Genomic DNA, 21172 nt, shown 5'->3' with positions numbered 1-21172 from the left:
ACGTGGATAACATAAACGTGTACCATCTTTTCGCCAGATGGGCATTTATATGCAATTCTCGTCAAGCATGTTGCTTAATCATTGTTGAGGTTACTGCTTCGTAGCTTTTGACGAGGTAGTTAACAAAATAAGACCATTGTTAAGCTTTACAAAGCTCGTATTAATAAGCATATGAATAAGCTTGCAAGAAAGGCTGCAACACTTCTCTAATTGTTGTCATCTCTCAAAGCTAAACACCGCAATTTGTCGATGTTAGCGATAACTTTCCTCCAATTTACAACCAGCTATATATTGTTGAAATTAGATATCAGGATTGTTTTCGTTCGTGGGAAGAAAAACACGAATTTCATAAGCGTTTAGCAGCGATTTCGTAATTCACCAGTTTAGTTTTTACCTCACATTAGAGGCTCGAAAACACTCCAGTTGTGGAAGTGAAGGAAATCATCTCCCGGAAAACTTTTGTTTCTGATGCACTGCGAATATCTTGACGACATTAGCGAATATTTCCAAACGAATCCACGAAAACTTTAGGTTTGAATACCTTCAGAAAGTATAAACCTTTCTATGTTGAAAGGAAAGTGAAAATGCCCAACAACAAGAAAAAAAAAAGAAAAAACCGTATCGGGGCTAAACAGAAATCTATTCAATGGCGTACCTTTATGTTTTTGAAAAAACTATTATAAGCCTTGAAATTATCTTTTTTAGCTGTCTTTTATCAAGATAATATCCTTTTAGAAACCAGACGAAATCACCTCTAAATGTTAGAAATGCCCCCCAGAGAGGTGACGCGCAATGAAAGACAAACAAGCAAGGCGGAAAACACAATTTGGTCTCAAAGACGTGCGCTCATTTCTACAACTTGCATTTTCGAGTTGTAACTAAATATATAATGCAATTAATAACGGCTCTGTATATCTGTCTCAAGTGCTATTTATAACAGCCGGCGTTTATTAGATCTCCGTGCTCATTAGAGAGCGAAATTAAAATACACTTCATCGCACGTTTAAGCTGTAGACAACATGAACAAGCCACCCTTTTCCCCTCTGGTCAGAGTGTCAGATTCCGGAGAGATAACGCCAATATACGAACTTAGTTCTCAGTGAAAATCCGACAATGGGCGACTACAAGTGATAAATTTGAAGGATTTGACGTAAAATGGGTTGTTTTTCGCGAGAATGCCACGTAGGAGATTGAACGTGCGGGGCTGATGGTAATACGAGTTCAATCTAGCGAGGTCGAACAATGACTAACATGTCACAGTAATATCAAAACACAGCGCAACTAAAACACAGAGACTTCATTGTCGATCAGATTTATTTCGAAGCGTGTGTGTGTGTGTGTGCATTGTCAAAATGCTTGTTATGTGGGTTCATAAATTAATCGAGAATGTAAAAAAAACAAATAAATTTTTACGCACTGCTCTCTGATCCGTGCCCGAAGAAAATATTCAGTAGAAATATATAAAATGTATGCCTCTAATATTCAAGTGACTTCTTATTTTTTTTATACAAACTGTCTGTACATCTCTGATTCATAAACAACGTTTCTATCGATGAGGTGTATTTACACGAATTTGTCACAGATCGTATGCAGAAAAATCGGTTCATCTTGGCCATCTTTGCATCGTCCTTCACTAAACGCGCTGTTTAATATACTACAAGAAGATTTTGAAAGATTGAAAATAATCTGGGAATTTCTTGACAGGCAACAGATAAGATTCGGCGGAGACATAGCACATAAATTATTTTCAGCGCGTAGTTTGATTGGATTCCTGTCATCTCACTGAAATGTACATAGACATCAATAGCACCCAGAAAACGAAGTATGAGTGAGATGCGTTATGTTGGCTCCCATTATGAGCTTGTCGCGTGGGTCGGATGGCTGGAGTGGTTTCTAACCGAGGTTCAGTAGTGTTGTAGGACAGAAGGTCCCGTAAGGTTCCCATTTCATCTAGCAGAAATGAATCGTCTAAAGCATGCCACGCCGCAGCGCTGAAATTTTCGTCCCCCGTTGTTAGGAGATCGAATAAACATGAGTCAAGGTAGAAGCCCGTGATTTTCGTCTTTGTACACTTAGCATGGGCTTCTTTGCGAGACATTTTACTTCTTCTGGGACGCATTCGCCCTAGTTGTTCGTCCGTATAAGATAACAGCTCTCTATAGTCGATTCGCTGGCGGTACGGGCATCCCGTTACACAAAGTCCAGTTATCGGAGCTTTGAACAGAAGCTGTTCGGGGATTTTTACATGAAACGTCAGAAATTCACCGACCTGTCGGATGATTATCGTCGTGCTAATGTAACAGATTCTAATCTCGATGTGAACTTGTGCTCCCTTTTGACGGCGATGGATTTTCGCTGCGCAATCTGATGGCCCTGTTTGTCGAGTTCCATCATGAAACTCAGCGGGTAGCAAACCCGCTTTTGCTCGGTATATTTTCTGATTCACACAACCTTTTCCTTGAGCTTTTATCAGAACGGTGATCTGAAGAACAAATCACAAGTAAAGCGATTAGTAAACTCGATCCGTAAAACGCGATCGATCAACTTTGGCAGGCTCTTGTGTTAGCTGTGATGATGGATTGCTTTATTTCAGATACAAATTGCATGATGATACGTGATTAGTTTCATCACAAAAGCGAACGAGTTGAGTCAATGTAAGCATGATTAGAACACAGTGCGTTTAATGAATAGCGTGTTTACCAGTGAAACGAACATCACCGCAGCTCAGCCGGACTCACTAGGAAACACACAGCTTGTGAAATCTACAAGCACAGCCCTGAGTAACGCGCCATGCTTTTCACAATCAGTTGGAGTCCATATTTGAATTGCAAGCAAGCCCTGAGCTGCAGGATGTATATGCATAATTCAAAGCTATGTTGTTTGAACACGTTCCGTGTTACGATGTGGGGAAATTGAAAATAATTTAAAAGCCCTTACCGTGTTTGTAGCAGTTGCGCTCGATCCTGTAACGAGCTGCACGTTCGTAACCTGCACAGAGAAATACTCACTGTCGATTAAAGGCCAGGCACCTTCTACGACACATGTTTGACGCTCTTCTGTGAATGTTTTTAAATGTGGGTCCCCAAATAAAGCACACAATCGAAAATCGTGTGGGTTTCTCCTAATTTGTTCTTTGGATGGTTTGGTTTGCGCGAATGTAAAGTTCAAACAAGCAGGCTGCTTTTGAGCTGGTGTCGCAGGAGTTTTTGTAGTTGGTAGAGCTGTTCCGTTCGTAGGCAGTGAAACATTCCCACAGTTGTGGTCCTTCATTTGCCGTGGTATCAGTGTAGATATAGTGTGAAAATGTATGTCTGAGTTACAGCTTTTCACCGCGTTTTTTACGTCCTGAACACAACGTAAAAATATAGCCAACGCGGTACAAATTGCTCGGTTCGTTGCGGATTCCGCTGCATCCACGGCGCTCTCGTACGGCGCTATGCATCGATCGTTCAATACTTGTATACACGTTTGTCTCTCTGCTGACACGACAAGCTCTGCGAACACAAATGAGAAAGCAAGTAATGTGAGCATATTTATATTTACGGCATAACAACACACGATTACGCGCTGAAGCGAACGCGCGATTCGAAGCGCACAACAATTACAGAGTTGAACTCACGTTGCGGAAATAAACAACTCGACAGCAGCACTTGGAAAACGGCAGTCAGTCCCAGTTTAAATCGAAAACTCATGTCCTTGTTACACGACCGTCTGAGCTGTCGCACATAACTGCATCCAGACCTTGTAAACCGTGCCGATATACTGTGTTTGTCGCGCGACTCAACTGAGCTCTATCCGTAGCAGGCCAATTTGCTCGATGGGAATGAAAACCAAATGAGTCAATTCAGTTATCAATCAGAAAGTTGACAGCTTGTACACAAAGATACTGATTAACAAGTCGGCCAGGACTTCTGTTCTCCCGCCCCGATTGACCTTATCGGCGATTGAGAACTTTTTAAGCACAGCAACGCAGTTACAGCGCGAATCGTTCAGCAAGCATTCGTTTAAGCGAAGCCACATTCAAGTAAAAGGCTTGGGGAAAAAGCCCGGCTCTTATAGGGGGCTGTCAGTTTCACAGTAGCCCCCTAGTGCGGTTTCCCGTCACAGTAGAACCACCGAAGCAGCTGTCATTCTAATTAACTATCTGTTCTTTTCTTTGTTTTCATTGGTTCGCACCGAGCAGTATTATCGCCCGCGGCTATTCAAAGTACCCTTTTCAAAAGGACCAATCACAGGCCAGTATCCAGCACTGAACTCGTACATAATTGAGCGACTTGTCATTCATCATTTTCTCCTTTTGTATTCTCGCTCGGTGATTGGCGGAGAAGCGTTAAAAATTACAAAGGGGGACGGAGTGTTGACACAACCACCGGGGAACCCGACTGTTATTTCTAACCTCAAACAACAAAAGCACTCTGCAGCTTCGTTGCCACATAGAGCTCCCGGTGGAAGAGTCCGTAGCGAAAGCAATTTCGATTTCTTTTCCTAGTGACAGCATGTGTAAGCTTCCATGACTAAATCCTTTCCCTGTGGCGGCCAGCTTTGCCAAGTCAAGCGATCTTTTAATTGCACAAGTTTGTTGATTTTGTGTAATTATACTTTTGTAGTTCAACACTTCGAAAAATTAGAAATGTCATTTGGGAGGGATCTAGACAAAGATAACACAAAGGCTTTATCGCAGACCAAAAGAACAGAATTATATTGCCACAATACGCCGCGAAATAACCATTTTTTCGTTTCACTGGCCAGGAACACATATTCAGAACGCGGGTTTTGCTGTGAGAACGCGGCATAAATAAGTTATTCAGAAGAACAGAAGCGATGGAAAATGCGAAGAACGTGCTGAGTTAATGCTGCGAGCCCGCCAAGTCTTTATCCCATTGATTCGATGTACCGCCCACATATAATGAATATTGGTGTTTCTTCACGACACAAAACTCTTTTTCCGGTGGTATCATTTAAGGTTTTACGAGCGCCTCAAGAACGCATATTTTGCCTAGCAAGCGCTCAGCGTGCGAAATTGAATCACAATGGTTAAGAATCTGTGGGAACACAGCGAGGGAACGTTCTGGGTGAAGAACAATCATTTTCGGAACTTCGATTATCAGTAGCCAGCTTTGAGAACGTCGTACTGGGCTTTGCAGCGAAGCAATTTCCTGTTATTTTATGTTTCTGGAATCAAATGAAGTACACTATATGCCAGGAGCCCTACTGTTGTGGAAATTGTCTATTAAATTTTAACTAGAACTGCCTAACTTTAACCATTTGTGGTAAAAATTTCCTGAATCTCTCTTCAGCTCAAAAAGGCTGTTTTGCCCTGGGTTCGCAGACGACACCCTGCGCTTCAACTATTTAAATAGAAATTAAGAATTCTATCAAGAATGAAATCTCGAGTTTACTGTCCTATTTAGTCTGTTTTTTTATGATTATTTCGTCCGTCAATTCGAAGTTAGTGAGATAAGTTAAACAACATTCAGTGATTGTTCGGTGGAGTTTTCAATCCTTGAATTGCCTTTCTTCCCCGCTGTTGCCACAGAAAAGAATTATCCGACGCAATTTAAGCCGTGGCACGGAACATAGTTTGTAATAACATACGACCAACAGAGCTGTTTGTTTGGAATTCAAGAAGAAAATTGAAAACTGTGGGAGACAGGAGTTATGCAGATAAGGTGGCGATTCGCCGTGGGTTATTTTTGTCCAAAAAATGAACACATTTCAATGTTTCCAACTGGGTCTCAGCTGATTGCGAACAAATTAGTTTTCTAGCTCTACACAGATCCCACGGCACGATTTGATGCCTATTTACACTCTGTATCGAAAAGCCGCCAAAAGTTTCTTTTTGAAAACGGCTAGATAAAAAACGAGTATTTCTGGAACTTATGAGTACTGCTGTGAAGCGACGTGTACAGAATTCCAATGAACTTCTTTCTGTGATGAACGCAGACAAATATAATTTGGAAACCCGTGAGAGTTTTGGACAAAGACAGCACATCTTAAAAACTGCCACCAGAGCTCGCTGAAAAAGTCGTTGACCGAGCAGTAAAAAAAAAAACATTCTGAAATGGAAAAGAAACTGTTTCATAGTATTAAAATATACAAGCGTGGCTGGGGGCAGAGTGCAAATCCGTTTACAGTATAATACATGGCTCTTTGACCGCCATTTTGAAAAATCTGGATCTGTCGTGTTATCTCTTGTCTTATGAGGTATCACTTCTTGGGATAAATGCTCGTTTATCGCTGGGCAAAATCGAAATTTCCATCGAAAATTCATCTTCTTCTTCTCGCCACATTTACAATTAGTTAAATTGGCCTCTCGAAGACAGCAGGGGGCTTTGAACTACCATAAATTATCGAGTCGACTGTAATCACCCAAAAAACGACTTGAACCTAAGTGGATATATGTTCGACTTAGAGCTTTCGTAATGTCAAAAAATTCGAATAAAATTTCTAATTTGAGGTTATAAAATTGAAACCGGTCCGACGGAATATTGTTGTGGTCATTTTTCCTGAAGCAAAACAAACTAAAAACCTTATTAAATAATAAATTAGGCGGTCCTGAATTTATGGTTCATGGAAAAATGCACGGTCTCAATTGAATTGCGTTCCGTTAGGGTGATTCTACAAGTAATTAGTTTAAAATTAATGGTTTGCTTGCAGAGATACTTTGCAGGTTCAATGTTTAACGCCGAAGGCTATATTCAGGGTTTATATTTGAGTAGTTTACGTTAGCTGACACCAGTCACCGAGCAAAAGCGATTGTTTTCGAAATTATTTTCGTTAAGATACCTTTTCCCGTAGAAAAGCCATCGACAAAAAACTATTTTCATCTTTGGGACACCCAAAAAGTGTAAAAAAGTGTAAAAATCTTGGATCACTGTAATTAAACCGGGTAGCTGTTTAAGAATTAATGTATTCACTAGTCACGCGAGTTTGTAATCCCACATAACGTTTTAAAATTATTTTTGTTTTAACTCGCAGAATATGAAAAGGCATTGCTCTCTTGAGTGGTTTGTTTTTCGTACGTGGCAGGTTTGGTGTTCAGCCCAACATCATAAGGGCCTAATTGTTCGCTTTACCAAAATGTTGTTCTAGGCTTTTTAAAAGCGCTTCAAACAAATTGAAATATTGGGAAACTATTTTCATCTTCGTCAGTGCAAGATTGGACCCAGAAGGATTCTTTCGTAGCCAAACCACGTTAGCAGTGAATAGTGGCTTAAACTGTTATTTTCAGATTAACTCAGACGGAAGAAAAACTGACAAGTTACAACTTGATCAGAAGTTCTCTTGTTATCGTCCGTGTCGAACTTTCAAGGTTGATTGAAGTAAGTTCGACTGTTTCGTGTTCATTCGACTTTATATTGCTTTTGAGTACAAAAACTGTAATAAGTACTTCATATATCGTACACTACACAGAAAACAAATCTTATATTGCTTCGACAGGAAAGATTGAATATTGATATCTTGGCACTGTTTTACCTGCATCACAATACACACACTAGAACACCACTCGAAACGTTAAATCATTTCTGGAAAGTTTTGCAGGCAAATGGTGAACCTGTTCGTGTTAAGCGTGGGTTTGTCGAGTTATTCTCAAGGGAGGCGTTGTCGAGAAAATTTCTAGTGTTCTCCAAATTATCATCCCAAATTAGTTGCACGACCGTTAAAGCAAGAGCCAATTCTTTTAGTCCATAGAGATTCGGCTCGTAAAATTTTGGCTAAATGTTTGTCCAGAAAATTTGCTACATTCTCGCGTCCAAATTAATTAGAAATTCTGCTAGCTTCGTTTTCACTGCAGTCTGCGCACAGCGGTTTTTCTTTGGGAGAATACTACCTACTTTCATTGTCGTTTTACTTAGTTTGCGAGGGTCAAAAATCTTCACCGCTAGAAAATTTGGGACGACCATCGTGATGTCCTCTAGTTTTGAAGGTAACAAGGAACTTTTCTTCCTTAGCAAGCAAAAAATTAAGTGTCTTCTCAAGAGGCGAAACTATTTTCACACGTCATATGAACCACAGGCGGGCCTCAATAATGATTGACGTATGTGGGCAAGTTCACGGTTTACTGACGCACAAGTTCTTCTAAAAACTTGCTATTAATATAAACCAATTTGGCTTATTTTTGAATAAGGAGGACGTATGGGTTTGCGGTGGGTGTGAGCAACAAAATTCACTCTACCGTGAATGCAAAATTCCTTTTTTATGTTGATTCAGTTTTCGAATGAAAGAGATGGAAATTGACCTTTATATATGACATAACTGCTCTCAAATCGAGTTTGAAATAATCTCTTTAATATTTGTAGGAACAATAATTTTGAGGAAGTCTCCGCTTTTTATAAAGCGAATTAGCCAACGGCGAATAACAACTCGACTCTAAAACAAAGTCCGGTATAATTTGAATAAAAAGGCGCAAAGCTTTTACTATCTGTCAATAGCTATCTCTTTGCGGTTTAAGTTAAAGTGACAGGCCATTACCTTTGAAAATTATCAAGGCTGGTTATTAACCCCGTTAATGTGCAGCTTAAAGTAGCTGAATTTTCGTAAGTTGTATAATTCACCATACAACGTTTAACTGCATTGCGCTAGTTCTGGCCACACAGCCTTTCAATGTCTCTTCCAAATTCGACGGTCTTTTTAAAAATATTGCCCCTTTAATCTGTCCTAAGACGAAATAAGTTTGATAATTTTAGATATGCAGACGGCTGCCTAATTGCTTTAATCGGAAGGCCGCAAAATATCAACAAAAATTTGCTCGGCTTCAATATTAAACATATCTCGATAACAAACCTGGGGCCCATGCAAACACGGAATAATAAATCTTGATTTAAAAGAACTATAGTCACCGCTACAGAAAAGTTTAGAAAATGATTTAAAAGTAGTTGTTTTTTGGGAGTTTTCGCGCAACCTAAAGGTGCTTTGCGAGACAAGTGCAATATCACTAACATTTATTTCAGGAAATGAAACGTTTAATTTGAAAGTTATCAATTGGAAGTTTGTGTCTAGAAAATGTTGACTCTGCAATGGACTGCCAAATGCTCAAATGTAAATAATGTAAATTCGTAATGTAAAGACGAATGAATGAAGTCCGTTGTAGATTTCGATGTTAAAAGAGAGAACCCCAAGAATTTTTTTAAGGTACTGAAAGAAGAAAGCCATTGAAAATTCTGTTTCTGTGCACTTTGACTTAAGAGTTTTAAAATGAAGGTGCGACACTATTTCTTTATTCATGTATAAATCGATAACACCCCATTAACTTTTGTTCTTTCAAAATATCTCAAAATTTCTCATATCGCATGTTAATTACGTCGGAAACTTTTAATACATTAACAGAACAGGTGACTTTCGGTAAGTTTCTTATCTTTAAATGTATGGCCCGTGTTTAATGATTTTAATAGCACATTTAGGTCGTCTTACAACTCGTATTGAGTTGCGCCAACGTTTTATTGACACTTAAGAGGTGTTGGGTCTTCCCAGCGGCAAAAGGAAAAGATATTACAAACTGTCAGTTATAGCTCGATGCGACTTTTTGATGGGAACACATTTTATCGATATAAACAGATGGGCAAGAATGCAATTTAGACCGCCGCTAAAATTGCAGCCGAAACCAGCCCTGAAAGATTCAAAGATATTTTGATCAACACAAGTTTTTTTACAGAGATCCTCCTCCCAGACTCACTAGCAACTATCCATTGGTAAATCACGTTTCGTCGCTCACCTCCGCTTCGCGTTTTTCCCGCGCCACAAAACTTAATAAAAGAGCAAGTGTAGCGGCAGACTGGCCTCTCCTTCTCGATAAAAGAGAACAGGTAAAACACATGAAATTATAGATTTCATGCAGGGAAAATGTTCATTACCAAGACCACCTGGGTTGACAGAATGGTTGGCCCTCAACAACGTTAGATCAAGAAAAGTCTCAACAATTTCTTATGTTGCTACAAGTCCTCAATGAAAACAACACCTTTACAAGGTGACGAAGCAATTATAAAGAATACAAGATATGAACATTTGTTTTATACATAATGCGAAAAAGCTAACGGTTTTTGAAGCAGAACATAGCTAAACCAACAAAATATGCCATTATTAAAGATGGGTATTTTTATAAAACGACCGCAATTAACCTGACCAAAAAAAAACTGCTCTTTTTCATTACAAAACGTTCGCTACGTCCTTGAGAGAAAAATGATCTTCATCACCTGAGCGCTAAACCAAGTCAAATCGCGTCATCAACAAAGGGACTGCAGAAATGCGAAAAAAAAATTATATTTCGGTTTTAGGGATAACATGCATGCATGCTATAGATGTTTCTCTTGAATCTTCTGCGCTATAAGAGAGTGGCTACAAACAAAACGTTTGCTTGCTTGCGTCAGCCACGTATACACAAGTGCTTCATTTCGCCTAAGTGGGGGGTTCTCAACTTATTGAAATTACTTGTATGGTTAGATGACTTCCCAGCAATATTTTTATTTGTCTATCTCGTGTCCGGCTGAACGTTATGCTAAACGAAAATATCTACGAGGCTAGTTAAAAGGCCTCTGTTTTGAAACAAATTCCTTGCTATTGTGTCGATTTTAAGAGAACTTCTGCCGAGCATAGCAGAGGCTCTATACTTCAAAGTTCGAAAACTTATTATTTAAAACATGAACCAGAGAACTTACCAGAGAAAGTTCACTCGAACTAATTAAACTGTTGGCACGAAAAGGCAGTTAGAAAATAAGAATATTTGAGTTGCTTAATATGCATTTTTAGGGGAAATTATCGACCACAACCTGTTAAAACCACATGTTTACTCTTCAAGGCATAAATATTAAACCAAACGTTTCTCGATAAAATAGCCAACACAAAGGACCTGTTCTTTTGTTTCGCTCAGGGGGTCTAGTTCCGCTAACAGTTAAAATAACGATAGCAGGTATCGCTTGAGGGGACTTCAATTTGTCCATGGACCATGTGTTTCACTTAGAATTAATTTCTCGTGGACTTTAGCTCGCCATAAAACATTTCAATCTGTAGTAGGCTTGCTTGTAGTTTTTCTTGTTGTTCACCAAACTGTTGACGCCTTTATTGAAATTTCAATATGACGTTTTATCTTGTCCAGTCACCGTAATTACAGATCTCGATACAAGAACTGTAAAACTGAATTTCACTCTATCACGGACCTCGCTTGGGCTCCCCATCGTGACGTGAAATTCACCCGAGGCTATATTGATACCATTTAAAGCTGTCTGATAATACCTTTTTTAAATGCATTTCTGAAACTTCCAAATGGCTTTTTTTCTAAAACACTCTGCAAGTGACAGACTTTTAATGTATGTGCTAATTCTCATTGACATAATGGCTGGGCTATCATATGATGCATAAATTACCGTTTTCCCCGGGGAGCGAATAGATTTTACCCACTGGAGAAAATGGCGTTAGCAGCGGGGGACCTCTGCTATAATCTCTGGCTGAAGAAGTGATAAGTTTAAACTTCGTCTTCCAGGTCGCGACTTGCCAAAGGAAAAATTCCTGGGTTCAAAAGCACTTTAGTTTAACTATGTCACTGACGCAAAAACTGCACTATTTTAGAAGTGCTTTTCAAAAGATTGTATTTACCAAAATATAACTGGTGTGAAACAGAGGGCGGGCACAATACAGTTTTGTTAATAGATTGTAATTACACTTTTTATCCGTTGCACGTTCCAACAGCTGTATCCAGGGCGTTTATTTTGTCTCAGGTCCCCCTGTGAAACAATTAATGGCCAAAATCACGCAAAGAGGTGATGTTTTTTCTTAGCACAGCAGGACTTGGCTATTTTTTTTGCTCCGTTTTAAATCTCTCGCTTAACACTAGGCAGGCGAGCGAGCTGCTCATAAAAACACGCGATAAATATATTCAGCGAGTTTAAACCAAATTTCATACTCTTTAAAAGGTAAAGAAGAAAGGCATTAACTATATTGTGTGTTGGATATTCATGACAAACTCGAGTGGAACTGTTTTCATGTAAATTGTTATATTGTAGCTTACATTAGAAACATGCAACGGATAAATATACTGGCACTTTGGAGAAAATTACAGTTATGAGGCAATTTAACGTTTTCAAATGCTGGCGACTGAATTTACCACAAAGTTATTTACATACAGGCTTTTTGGCTTGAAAGGCGTTATTCACTTAGAATAATGTAAACATAACACACATGCAACGGTTAAATATAACTCTTAGTTACTATCTATAGTCTCCACTTGAGGTAGCAAAAAAATAAAATATTGACATATCACATAACCGTAAGATATGAATTGCAATATATTGTTTGAAACAAATATTTGTCCAGAGAATTTACTGGGAACTGCTAAAATGTTTGGAAGAGTAACAAATGTGAACTCCAGGCGAATGTTTAAAATAATCTTCGCTTCCTTAAAACTGAGTACTTCTAAGCCATTCAAACAAATAGCGAATAGACGCTGCCAGGCAATATACACAGCGGATGTTTGTGGAGCCACAAAGTTGAATCGCTATCATAGATTTAATCTCAACCGACGGAAGGGAAATATTGCTTTGAATTAACCAAACTGTTGCAAATCGCTTCGAGATTTGAAAGCCTGGAAATTTTTCACGACACAGGGAAATTACGAGCTTTACGCGAAATTCTGTCTTTTCAAAGGTTAATTCTGCACCAACGACACGCCCTTTTGCAGCATTTCAGTATATGTAGTATCGCTGCATTAATTACAAGCCACAAACTTTAAACTTAAATAATTCAATGAAATATTCCACTCAAAGCTAAACTCTCCGTTATGTTTATAGGAACAAAGACGATTTTTGAACATATTTGACCAAATTCTCCCCTCCAAATAAAATTCAGTGGAATGTTTTCTATACGTCGAGGGGAATTAAAAGGTTTCCACTCGGGGGAGACTCCCATATCAAAAAGACGGGGCTTTTGGTATCTCTCAGGGTGATCAGCCTCAGAAGGTCCACAACAGGAGCTTTTGCGGCACGTTTTAGGATACTGAGCCGAAAAAAAATAGGACAAGAGATAATGTGTTGTTTTAGAATTGGTACCTCTTGGGGGGTGAAAAACATTGCAAGCCACGCCCACAAAACAGGATCTTGGCGTCTCTTAGTGTTTTTTTTTTTTTTCAAAATTACCTACGAGTACCACCATCCTTTTATATGTGAGTCCCCCCGGGTTTCTATTACAAGTTTCTGTGCTAGAAATATAGTGTTTTGCCAATGTAGTAATGCAATACCTTTAATCGTATGAAGAGCCCTCATTCTGTAAAAGAAAACGTAAAGTGTATATGGTTCAAGCCGGTGTCGTTACTGTCTTTTCTTCCTTGGGAAATTGTTATCAATAGATTCGTGGAAACGATCTAAGAGCTACATTTTCCCATGTATTCAGCGTTCTGTTAAACTATTCTAACACAGTGAATCTACCCTAGTCATTGAAAATTTCTATTCAACATTCGAACATGGTTAATAGAGGGAATGGTTATGAAACCTGGCAAAGTTCTCTGTTGTATGTTTTTGTTAGCTATTTTGGAGGTTGACCCTACACAAAACCTGGCAAAACACAAAAGGTGATTACGTGTGGTCATACAACTAACCAATAGGAGCGTTGCAATTATGTAATTCATGCACAGTCAATCAGCACAAAACAAGACATGCAGGGTCAGTCAGAGACCTTCCAACATAAATCTTAGCCTCTTTGATTTGCTTCTTTGATGTTTACCGAGTTTCTTAACCATTCCCTCTATTAACTATGATTCGAAGTTGTTTTAAATCTAAAAAGCTCTAAAAGTAAGAGGTACAAGAGAAAAAGCTACTTATAACTTGAACAGGAAGCCACGCCCAAACTGTTAAAGTGATTTCTTGAGCTTCGGAGCGATGAAACTCTTCATGAAGGCCGATAAGGTTGGCGGGATACCAGCGTTGGCCCTACTTTTGGAAAGGGTCGTGTTTGCAAAGGATATCTGTTTGAAATGAAATATAACTTGGTTAAGACAAGCCTGTTATTCTAAATGCCATTTTGCTCTCATTTAATTCTCTTAACCCACCTGGGTATTCGAGATAGGAACCATTAAGGAATTTTCCCGCGAGTTGAATAAGGTCTTGCGTCTTTTGGTACAGTCTAACATGGAGGAGATTTCAGTGCTGTTTGTCCTGCAATCTGAGTTGGACTGCTGGTCAGCTGGAGCTAACACCTCGCGCACACTCGAAGTAGGTTTTCTAAATGAAGACAAAAAAAAGTAATAATAATAATAATAATAATAATAAAAAAAATTGCTTCTCACTTGACAAGCCAGGGTGCATTCATTTATTTATTTTATAAAAATATCTACTTTTAATGAAGAAAAAACACGCCAGCCCGTAAACAGGAAGTAATGCAGTATTTGCCCTATTTTGGTAATATTTTTTTACGCTGACTCTGAAATTCTTTAAATGTCGCATTAAAATTTTTAGCATATCTGAAATTTAGAACGGGAACAGAATTTTTTCGATATTAAGCCAACAGAGAAACATCCCGTGCAGACACAATAAATTTTGAAACCAAAAGACACTACGCGATATCAGTATTAAACCTTAAAGACTTAAACACAATTGCCATCCGTTTTGTTGTTTATTTTTCACGTGATTTTCAGATATTTAAGCGATATTGTTGCCATTCCAGCGATACATGTGAACAAGATTGGAAATCTAAAAAAAATTGGAAAAAAACGAAAAGAAAAACAAAAAAAACAACAACAACAAAAAAACATGCTATTTGGTAGTTGCAGATCTTCGGAAAAAATGGTGTATCTTTGAAGTCAGAGTATGCCAGAACTCTAGACGAAAATCTGTTCTTTTTAATTTCCAACGCAGGATTTTCAGAATTTTCATGTTCGAATTGAAAGGAAAGCGTCATTAAAATCACTTAATGGTAGTCTACTTGATGAAAACGATCTGTAAAACACACTTTAACTGAAGATGTTGCATAACGTTTCAGACCCGCAGCAGTTCTTTCACAGTTGTAGTTGTCCCGGAATGCGATTTGACGCCAATTTGTAATTGTTAGTTGTTAACGATCAGTTATTGTGCAGCCATGTTGGCGTCATCTCAGCGTGTTAAACTTTCGAAACAGACGAAGGAATTCACAGCCGACAATGGGCTTGTCACATAGCTATAGAGATAAAATAGATTCAGGACGTCACAAGATCGTTAAAACGGAAGCGAGGCTGATAGATATGGGGTTTTAAAAATGGTGAACGGAAACAAATTAAAGTTTAGCCTTCTCCTGGCATAATTTCTTTTAGAAAATTTAGGCAAGAACAAAATGATTTGTTTACCTTTTCTTTCTGCTTTTCAGCTTTCCATCAGGTGCGTTTTCCTTCGAGGACGCCGCTGTTAGGACGGACACTCCAGCGGGATCCTTCCCGTCTCTTCTCGATCGACCCGTATCCCGAGACGTGGATTTGGCCGTCTGTCTTGTTAAATGCGTGTTATTATCCGCTTCAACGGTGTTTGAACCTTGTTTCTTCGACGCGCTGACATCATCAACATCTTGAAACAGCTGTCCAGAGGGTGCAATGTCTGTGTTGTCGTCTTTTTCGTTCGGGTGGAGTCCATTTTGGCATGCGGATTTTTCCTCCTCTAAATCTTTATGTAAACAATTATCAAAGATCGTTTCTTCTAAGGTGCTGATCCGATTAACATTTAAAGCCAGTCTCCCTTGGTCCGACGTATAATCTCTGGGTCGTTCGCCCTGAGGGGATGTATTACCCTCATTCAACCTTCCCAGCACTTCCGGTTCCGGTTGCTGAGATGTTTCGTCACTGACGGGTGTGAGAGTCGTGACCTCTCGTGATGGGCGTGGCTGGTCAACAAGGCTATCGATTTCACGCGATGACATGTCGTTTTCACGCGGTAACTGATCAGTCTCCGGTGTTGATTTGTCCAACATGGTAAGTTCACGACCTTTTAAATCCCAGCCATCGGGTTTACATTTTTCCGTCACCGCAGTCTCGACCACGGAATCCTGCCTCTTTTGTCTGGTTTTAGTGCCAAGTGCTTTTCTTTTCTCTCCCTTCTTGGTGTCGAGTTTAACTCCAGAATGACATTCTTTCGCCCTGCTTCTCAAAACTCTTCCACCTTGACTTTCGTTTGACTTGACTGCGCAGTTCTCTTGAATTTCGCCTTCATCTTCTTGAATTTTTCTTTCCGCCGACTTAATCTGTTTCGCTTTACGTTTTCTTATACTTTCCTTTTTCCCATTCTTTCGCATTTCCTCATTCACATCTTTGACGCCTGGTAACTCGTGGCTTTGTATGTCTTTACCAGCATCCGGCCTTTCTGAATCCTCCGGCAACTCCTGTTCGTCTTGTAGCTGTATCCCAGCTTCATGTAACTCAATCGAATCTCTATCTCCTTCAATCAACGCTCTTTTCTGTTCTTCGCTGCCAACCTTCTCATTTTCCATAGACCGTTCTGGCGAGGGCGTCGCCACGAAACCATCTTCGTTAACTTCTAAGACTTCCTTCACGTTTTCTAACATTTCCTTATTTGAATTACTCTGGACATATTTCTCAAGTCGAGTAAACTCTTTCGGAGCAACTTCAGTTTGCTTTTTCGAGGTTTTCCCTTCCTCCTTAGAGCAGGTTATGTCGTCTTGAGTGCTACCGGAATGTTTCTCCAGACTTTGGTTATTTTCCTCTAATTTTTGCAATCTTCTTGGAGTTATACTGTATTGGAAAGGGGCGTCATCTTCTTGCGAAGCATTCGATGCTAACAAGGAGTCACTGAGGTTACCTCCTTCATGCTGAAATTCCTCACGTTTGTCCGTTTTTGCTATGGTTTGTTCCTCTAGATGAAGTTCTTCCTGTGTTGATGTCGCTGTTTGTTGTTTCTCTGCCATCGACTTAGCTTCGTTTTGTGGTGTAGCACCCTCTCGTTGCGAAGATTTCCTCTTTCTTAAAAACTTTCCTTTGTTATCGCTTTCCTCGTGAATCACTTCATTTTCTTTGCCTTTGTCCTTACACTTTCGAACTGTTTTAACTTTTGCCGTTTTCTCCTTTGTCTTAACATTCATGCGTTTATCTGCATCCTTTTTATTTTCTTTTATCATCGCACCCTTCTTCGCTTTCCCTTTTGCTTTTGTCACCCTTTTCTTTTCCTTTGAAGTCTCATTCGTTTCTCGAAGATCCTCGTTGACCTCTCGGACATCATCGCCATCCATTCGGGAACGATCGTCAGCCAATGCCAGATCTTGGGCTTGTACTCCAACTTCACATGTTTGAGAATCAACTTGAACCATCGTTGAAGTGTTTTTCACGTTGACTCTCGCTTGGATAGCCTTGGTCTGTCGCAACAACAGCAAATAAAGAATAATTAAAATTCCGTTCTTTTTCGCCTACAAAAGAATCAAAATTTACCGGGAAAGTTCGAGTTTAAAAATAGTACTACCTTCACTGCAACCGTTTTATTGCTCAGTTCCGTCCTAAGATCTTCTGCCTCTTTGAGTATTTTGAAATGCTTGTCCTTAAAAGATAAAAAAAAAAAACAGAAGAGATTTTAAAACACGAACGACATTGATGGAACCCATTCAAAGGCAGATCAGGCTGGCGGAACTCTACAATTGGTTTAGGAAATCTCGTGCTAAAAGTTCTAACCAATTAAAGGAAAGGTACTGCTGTTTCCTTGGCCAATCAGGAGATAAATCAAAATTAGTTTTAAGTTGGCTTACGAGGAATTTTCTCGTATTCAGAGGAAACCAATCCTTAATGAGAAAATCGAGTCGTCTGTTTACGTTTCTTCTCGAATGCACGGTTTTAGAAGAGGCAAAAATTGTAAAAACGAGCTATGTTGTATTCTGTTTGACTAGAGTGTCTCTGACCACAATGCAGTTGTCTCAACTTTAGGGACGGACCATTATTGTTTTGACCGTTATTGTTCCTGTGCAGCAAAAACTGCTGGAAAAAAAAAAAAAAAAAGCGAGTGCTTTCTACTACATGTATCTAGGTCCTGTTTTTTGATGATAAAAAACTTCTTGCACAAAAGCTATTGCCCAGCAAAAAGAATCATACACAACCTAAAGGTAAGAAAAAAAAATTCCATACCCCAGAAAATTGCCCAACCCCCCCTACCTCCCCCCCGCCAAAAAAATAATGGTCCATCTCGGCCTTAAAGGAAATAGAACGCAAGTGACGTAAAACTCATTACGCGCAGAAAAAAACATTCCAAATTTCAAAATTATCCAAGAAAGATAGAGGCTTGGTTTTTTTTAGCAATGAAAAATTGCTGCTAGCTGCCCAAATGATATTCCACGTATTTCCTTTTTTTGTAGCTTGTAGCAGTTTGTTGAGATAGATCAACTCTCAAATAAGAAAAAATTAACAGCCGAAGTTTTGAATGGATGTTACATGCAAACATTTGCTCTTGCAATCTGTAGTTTATTCTTTCTCGTACAAGACAAGTGTTTAAGTCACCTGCAAGGTTTTTAGCTCTTCTTGGAGTAAATTCTCTCTTTTGTTCGCATTTTCTTTCTGTTCTTCCATTTTCGTTTCCATTTCCGAGTTTAGTTTTTGCTCCAATTCCTTCTTCTCCAACTCGTGGCGAGCTTTTTCGTCCTGTTTATGATGACAATCGGGGAAATACGACGTGAATATATTATACAGAAGGATGAAAGTATCAAGATTCATAAATCAGTAAACAGTGACGGATCCAGACCTTGGGCTAGGGGAGGGGGGGGGGGGGTTGGTCATGTTTTGCTTGCCCTGCCAGCTTTTCTTCCTTCTGCGATTTCTTCCTTTTTTACCCAAATTGGGGGGGGGGGGGTTCCACTAGACCCGCCACTGGTAAAATAGTGGAGGGAATAGCCCTGTGGGACTCTGTAAAAGTAATAAACCCAATCAGCTTGTATTTAACAGTTTCCCTTCTTCCTCTGGAAGTTAGAGCACTTAAAATAACACTGTTACAGTTCCTGCATGTACATTGAAGAGGTGTATCATATATAGAGTGGAAGTTACACAAAGCTTCTACTTGGTAACACTGACACTTTCAAGGCAAATTTTATACAGCCGTAATATAAATGTAAATGTAAATCTTATTTATAGTGGTCATGCACTTAGCTATACAAGCACTAAGCTTAGCTAGTTTATGGGCATGCCACTGAAACAAAGGAAACAAATATTTCAAATAAACGTAACATAGTTAAAAATCCCAACTGGCAGGGGACAGATCAGTCAGCTATTTGTAAAGCGTGACCGAGGATTTGAACTTAGGACTACCAAGAAACAAATCCCGCTAGTGGCAAGGTGGAAACCTTGAACCCGGGATCTCCGGATTACAACACCAGCGCCATAAACCACTCAACCACACTGCCTCCTCTGCTGGCGTGCATAAAACCACTATTATCTCATCAAGAGCCTGCCATGAATCCTTTAGTCAGTCCCATTGTCAAATAGACCTCGCTTCCATGATACATTTGGATTATTGACCAAGCGTGAGGTCAAGATGGCTGGATATTGGCCAAGTTCTAGTTTTGCTCGTTTATTGGCCGAGATGGAGTCGAGGACCATAAATACCCCCAAAAATGAACCAGGCCAATATCCAGCCATCTTGACCAAACAAAGGGGTGGGCAATAATTTTCCATACCTTATTTCAGACCTGAGCCAAATATCGATATTCCATCTCAGACCTCTAAAATAACTACAGAGCTCTGATATATGACTGCGGTTTACCAGAAGTGGCTCCATTTGTATAAACATTGTAGAAGGGCTACAAATTTGCCAATAATTTTTGAAAAAAAAAAAAAGTTCTTCATAAACAAAATACCCATGCCAAGCCAGAGGGAAAAACATACCCTATCTCAAACCAACCCCCTCCCCCCCTGGGCTGTCATCTCCCAGGTCACTATTTTCGCTATATCAAGAGACGATATCATTGTCTTTTGGCTATGTACTTTCTCCACTAATTTATTTATAAGGTTTCTTGTCGCCTAGAATGAAATGGCCATGATAGATAACTTACTGCAAGAATGTGAAAATAATCCAATCACATGGACTGTAATGACAAAAAGGACTGGTCTCTATGAGAAAACACATCCTTTAGCATTATCAGGGAATCTTTGATTTTATACTCTCCTCTTCCTTGTGTGTTTAGGGAGGCGCGGTGGCCTCATGGTTAGTGCGCTCATCTCCGGATCGAGTGGTCTGGGTTCGAGCCCTGGCTGGGGACGTTGTGTTGTGTTCTTGGGCAAGACACTTTACTCTCACAGTGCCTCTCTCCACCCAGGTGTATAAATGGGTAGCAGCGAACTTAATGCTGGGGGTAACCCTGCGATGGACTAGCATCCCATCCAGGGGGGAGTAGAAATACTCCTAGTCGCTTCATGCTACGGAAACCGGGATAAGCTCCGGCCTGATGGGCCATGTGGCTCGCATGCAGACTTTACCTTACCTTCCTTGTGGAGGCACGAAACCGGGATAAGCTCCGGCGATGTGGGCCACTGACCTGACAGAGCCACAAACCTCTTTCCCTACCCCCTCCCCCCACACACCTGTATCTTGTTCATATTCCCTTGTACCAGAAACGTAACTTTCCTCCTTGAAGCTTGAAATGCTATTTAGTGTCTTATTCTCAACTAAAATTTAAAACATCGGATAGAATATTTTACCTGCAGTGAATTTTGAGCGGTCTGAAGCTGGCTTGTAGCATTCTTTAGTTCGGACGACAATGATTCTAACTGTTCCTGGAGAGGAAACAATACACGCGATCTTGAATAAAAGTAAATTCAGAAGACAAATTCTGCTTGCCAAAGAGTTTTCATGGCACTTCCTGTATGGATAAATGAATGAATAGGACCTTCTGATTCTTTGTCTTTCGACGCTAGTTTATACCTGTAGTCTCAAGTCCTTCTCCTTGAACTTGTTGTTGACTCGAACATTCTTCCGTAGCCGCTCATTTTTCCACAGCAGGTCCAATTCCACCATGGATCTTTTACAGAACAGCGTATCCTGGTACACCTGTAGTTTCGATTTTTCAAATTCCGCTTCTAAAATGCTCAATTCAGAAGAAAACCATATGGTTTCTTTCTCGATCACTTCGTCCGCCATCTTTGTCAGTTCGAGTGACCATATTCGCGCTTTGTGTTCAAACTTCCATAATTTGATCGTTGATTGGTCAAAATTTTCAAAACACTACACACTGATTGGCTACGTTGAGC

At 39.7% G+C, this 21172-nt stretch overlaps 2 protein-coding genes across 2 annotated transcripts; both read right to left on the bottom strand.

Moving 5' to 3' along the window:
* Window positions 1-319: 319 nt before the first annotated feature.
* LOC145462807 (repulsive guidance molecule B-like) lies at window positions 320-6354 on the bottom strand. The gene is made up of 3 exons (XM_081446431.1): window positions 3620-6354; window positions 2938-3494; window positions 320-2482 (listed from the first exon to the last, which is right to left on the bottom strand). Exons 1-3 carry the CDS (start codon window positions 3690-3692, stop codon window positions 1775-1777), a joined length of 1338 nt encoding a protein of 445 aa, XP_081302557.1. The 5' UTR covers window positions 3693-6354; the 3' UTR covers window positions 320-1774.
* A 7450-nt stretch (window positions 6355-13804) lies between these two features.
* LOC145481206 (uncharacterized) lies at window positions 13805-21093 on the bottom strand. Its single transcript, XM_081459641.1, has 7 exons — window positions 20847-21093; window positions 20624-20698; window positions 18434-18574; window positions 17412-17486; window positions 15299-17307; window positions 14030-14201; window positions 13805-13945 (listed from the first exon to the last, which is right to left on the bottom strand). The coding sequence occupies exons 1-7, from the start codon at window positions 21060-21062 to the stop codon at window positions 13832-13834; spliced, it is 2802 nt and encodes a 933-aa protein (XP_081315767.1). The 5' UTR covers window positions 21063-21093; the 3' UTR covers window positions 13805-13831.
* Between the last annotated feature and the right edge of the window lie 79 nt (window positions 21094-21172).

This window comes from Orbicella franksi, chromosome 1, assembly GCF_964199315.1.
Source record: "Orbicella franksi chromosome 1, jaOrbFran1.1, whole genome shotgun sequence".
NCBI lineage: Eukaryota > Metazoa > Cnidaria > Anthozoa > Scleractinia > Merulinidae > Orbicella > Orbicella franksi.
The sequence above is the reverse complement of the archived record's forward strand: the minus strand, read 5'-3'. Positions and strand labels throughout refer to the sequence as shown.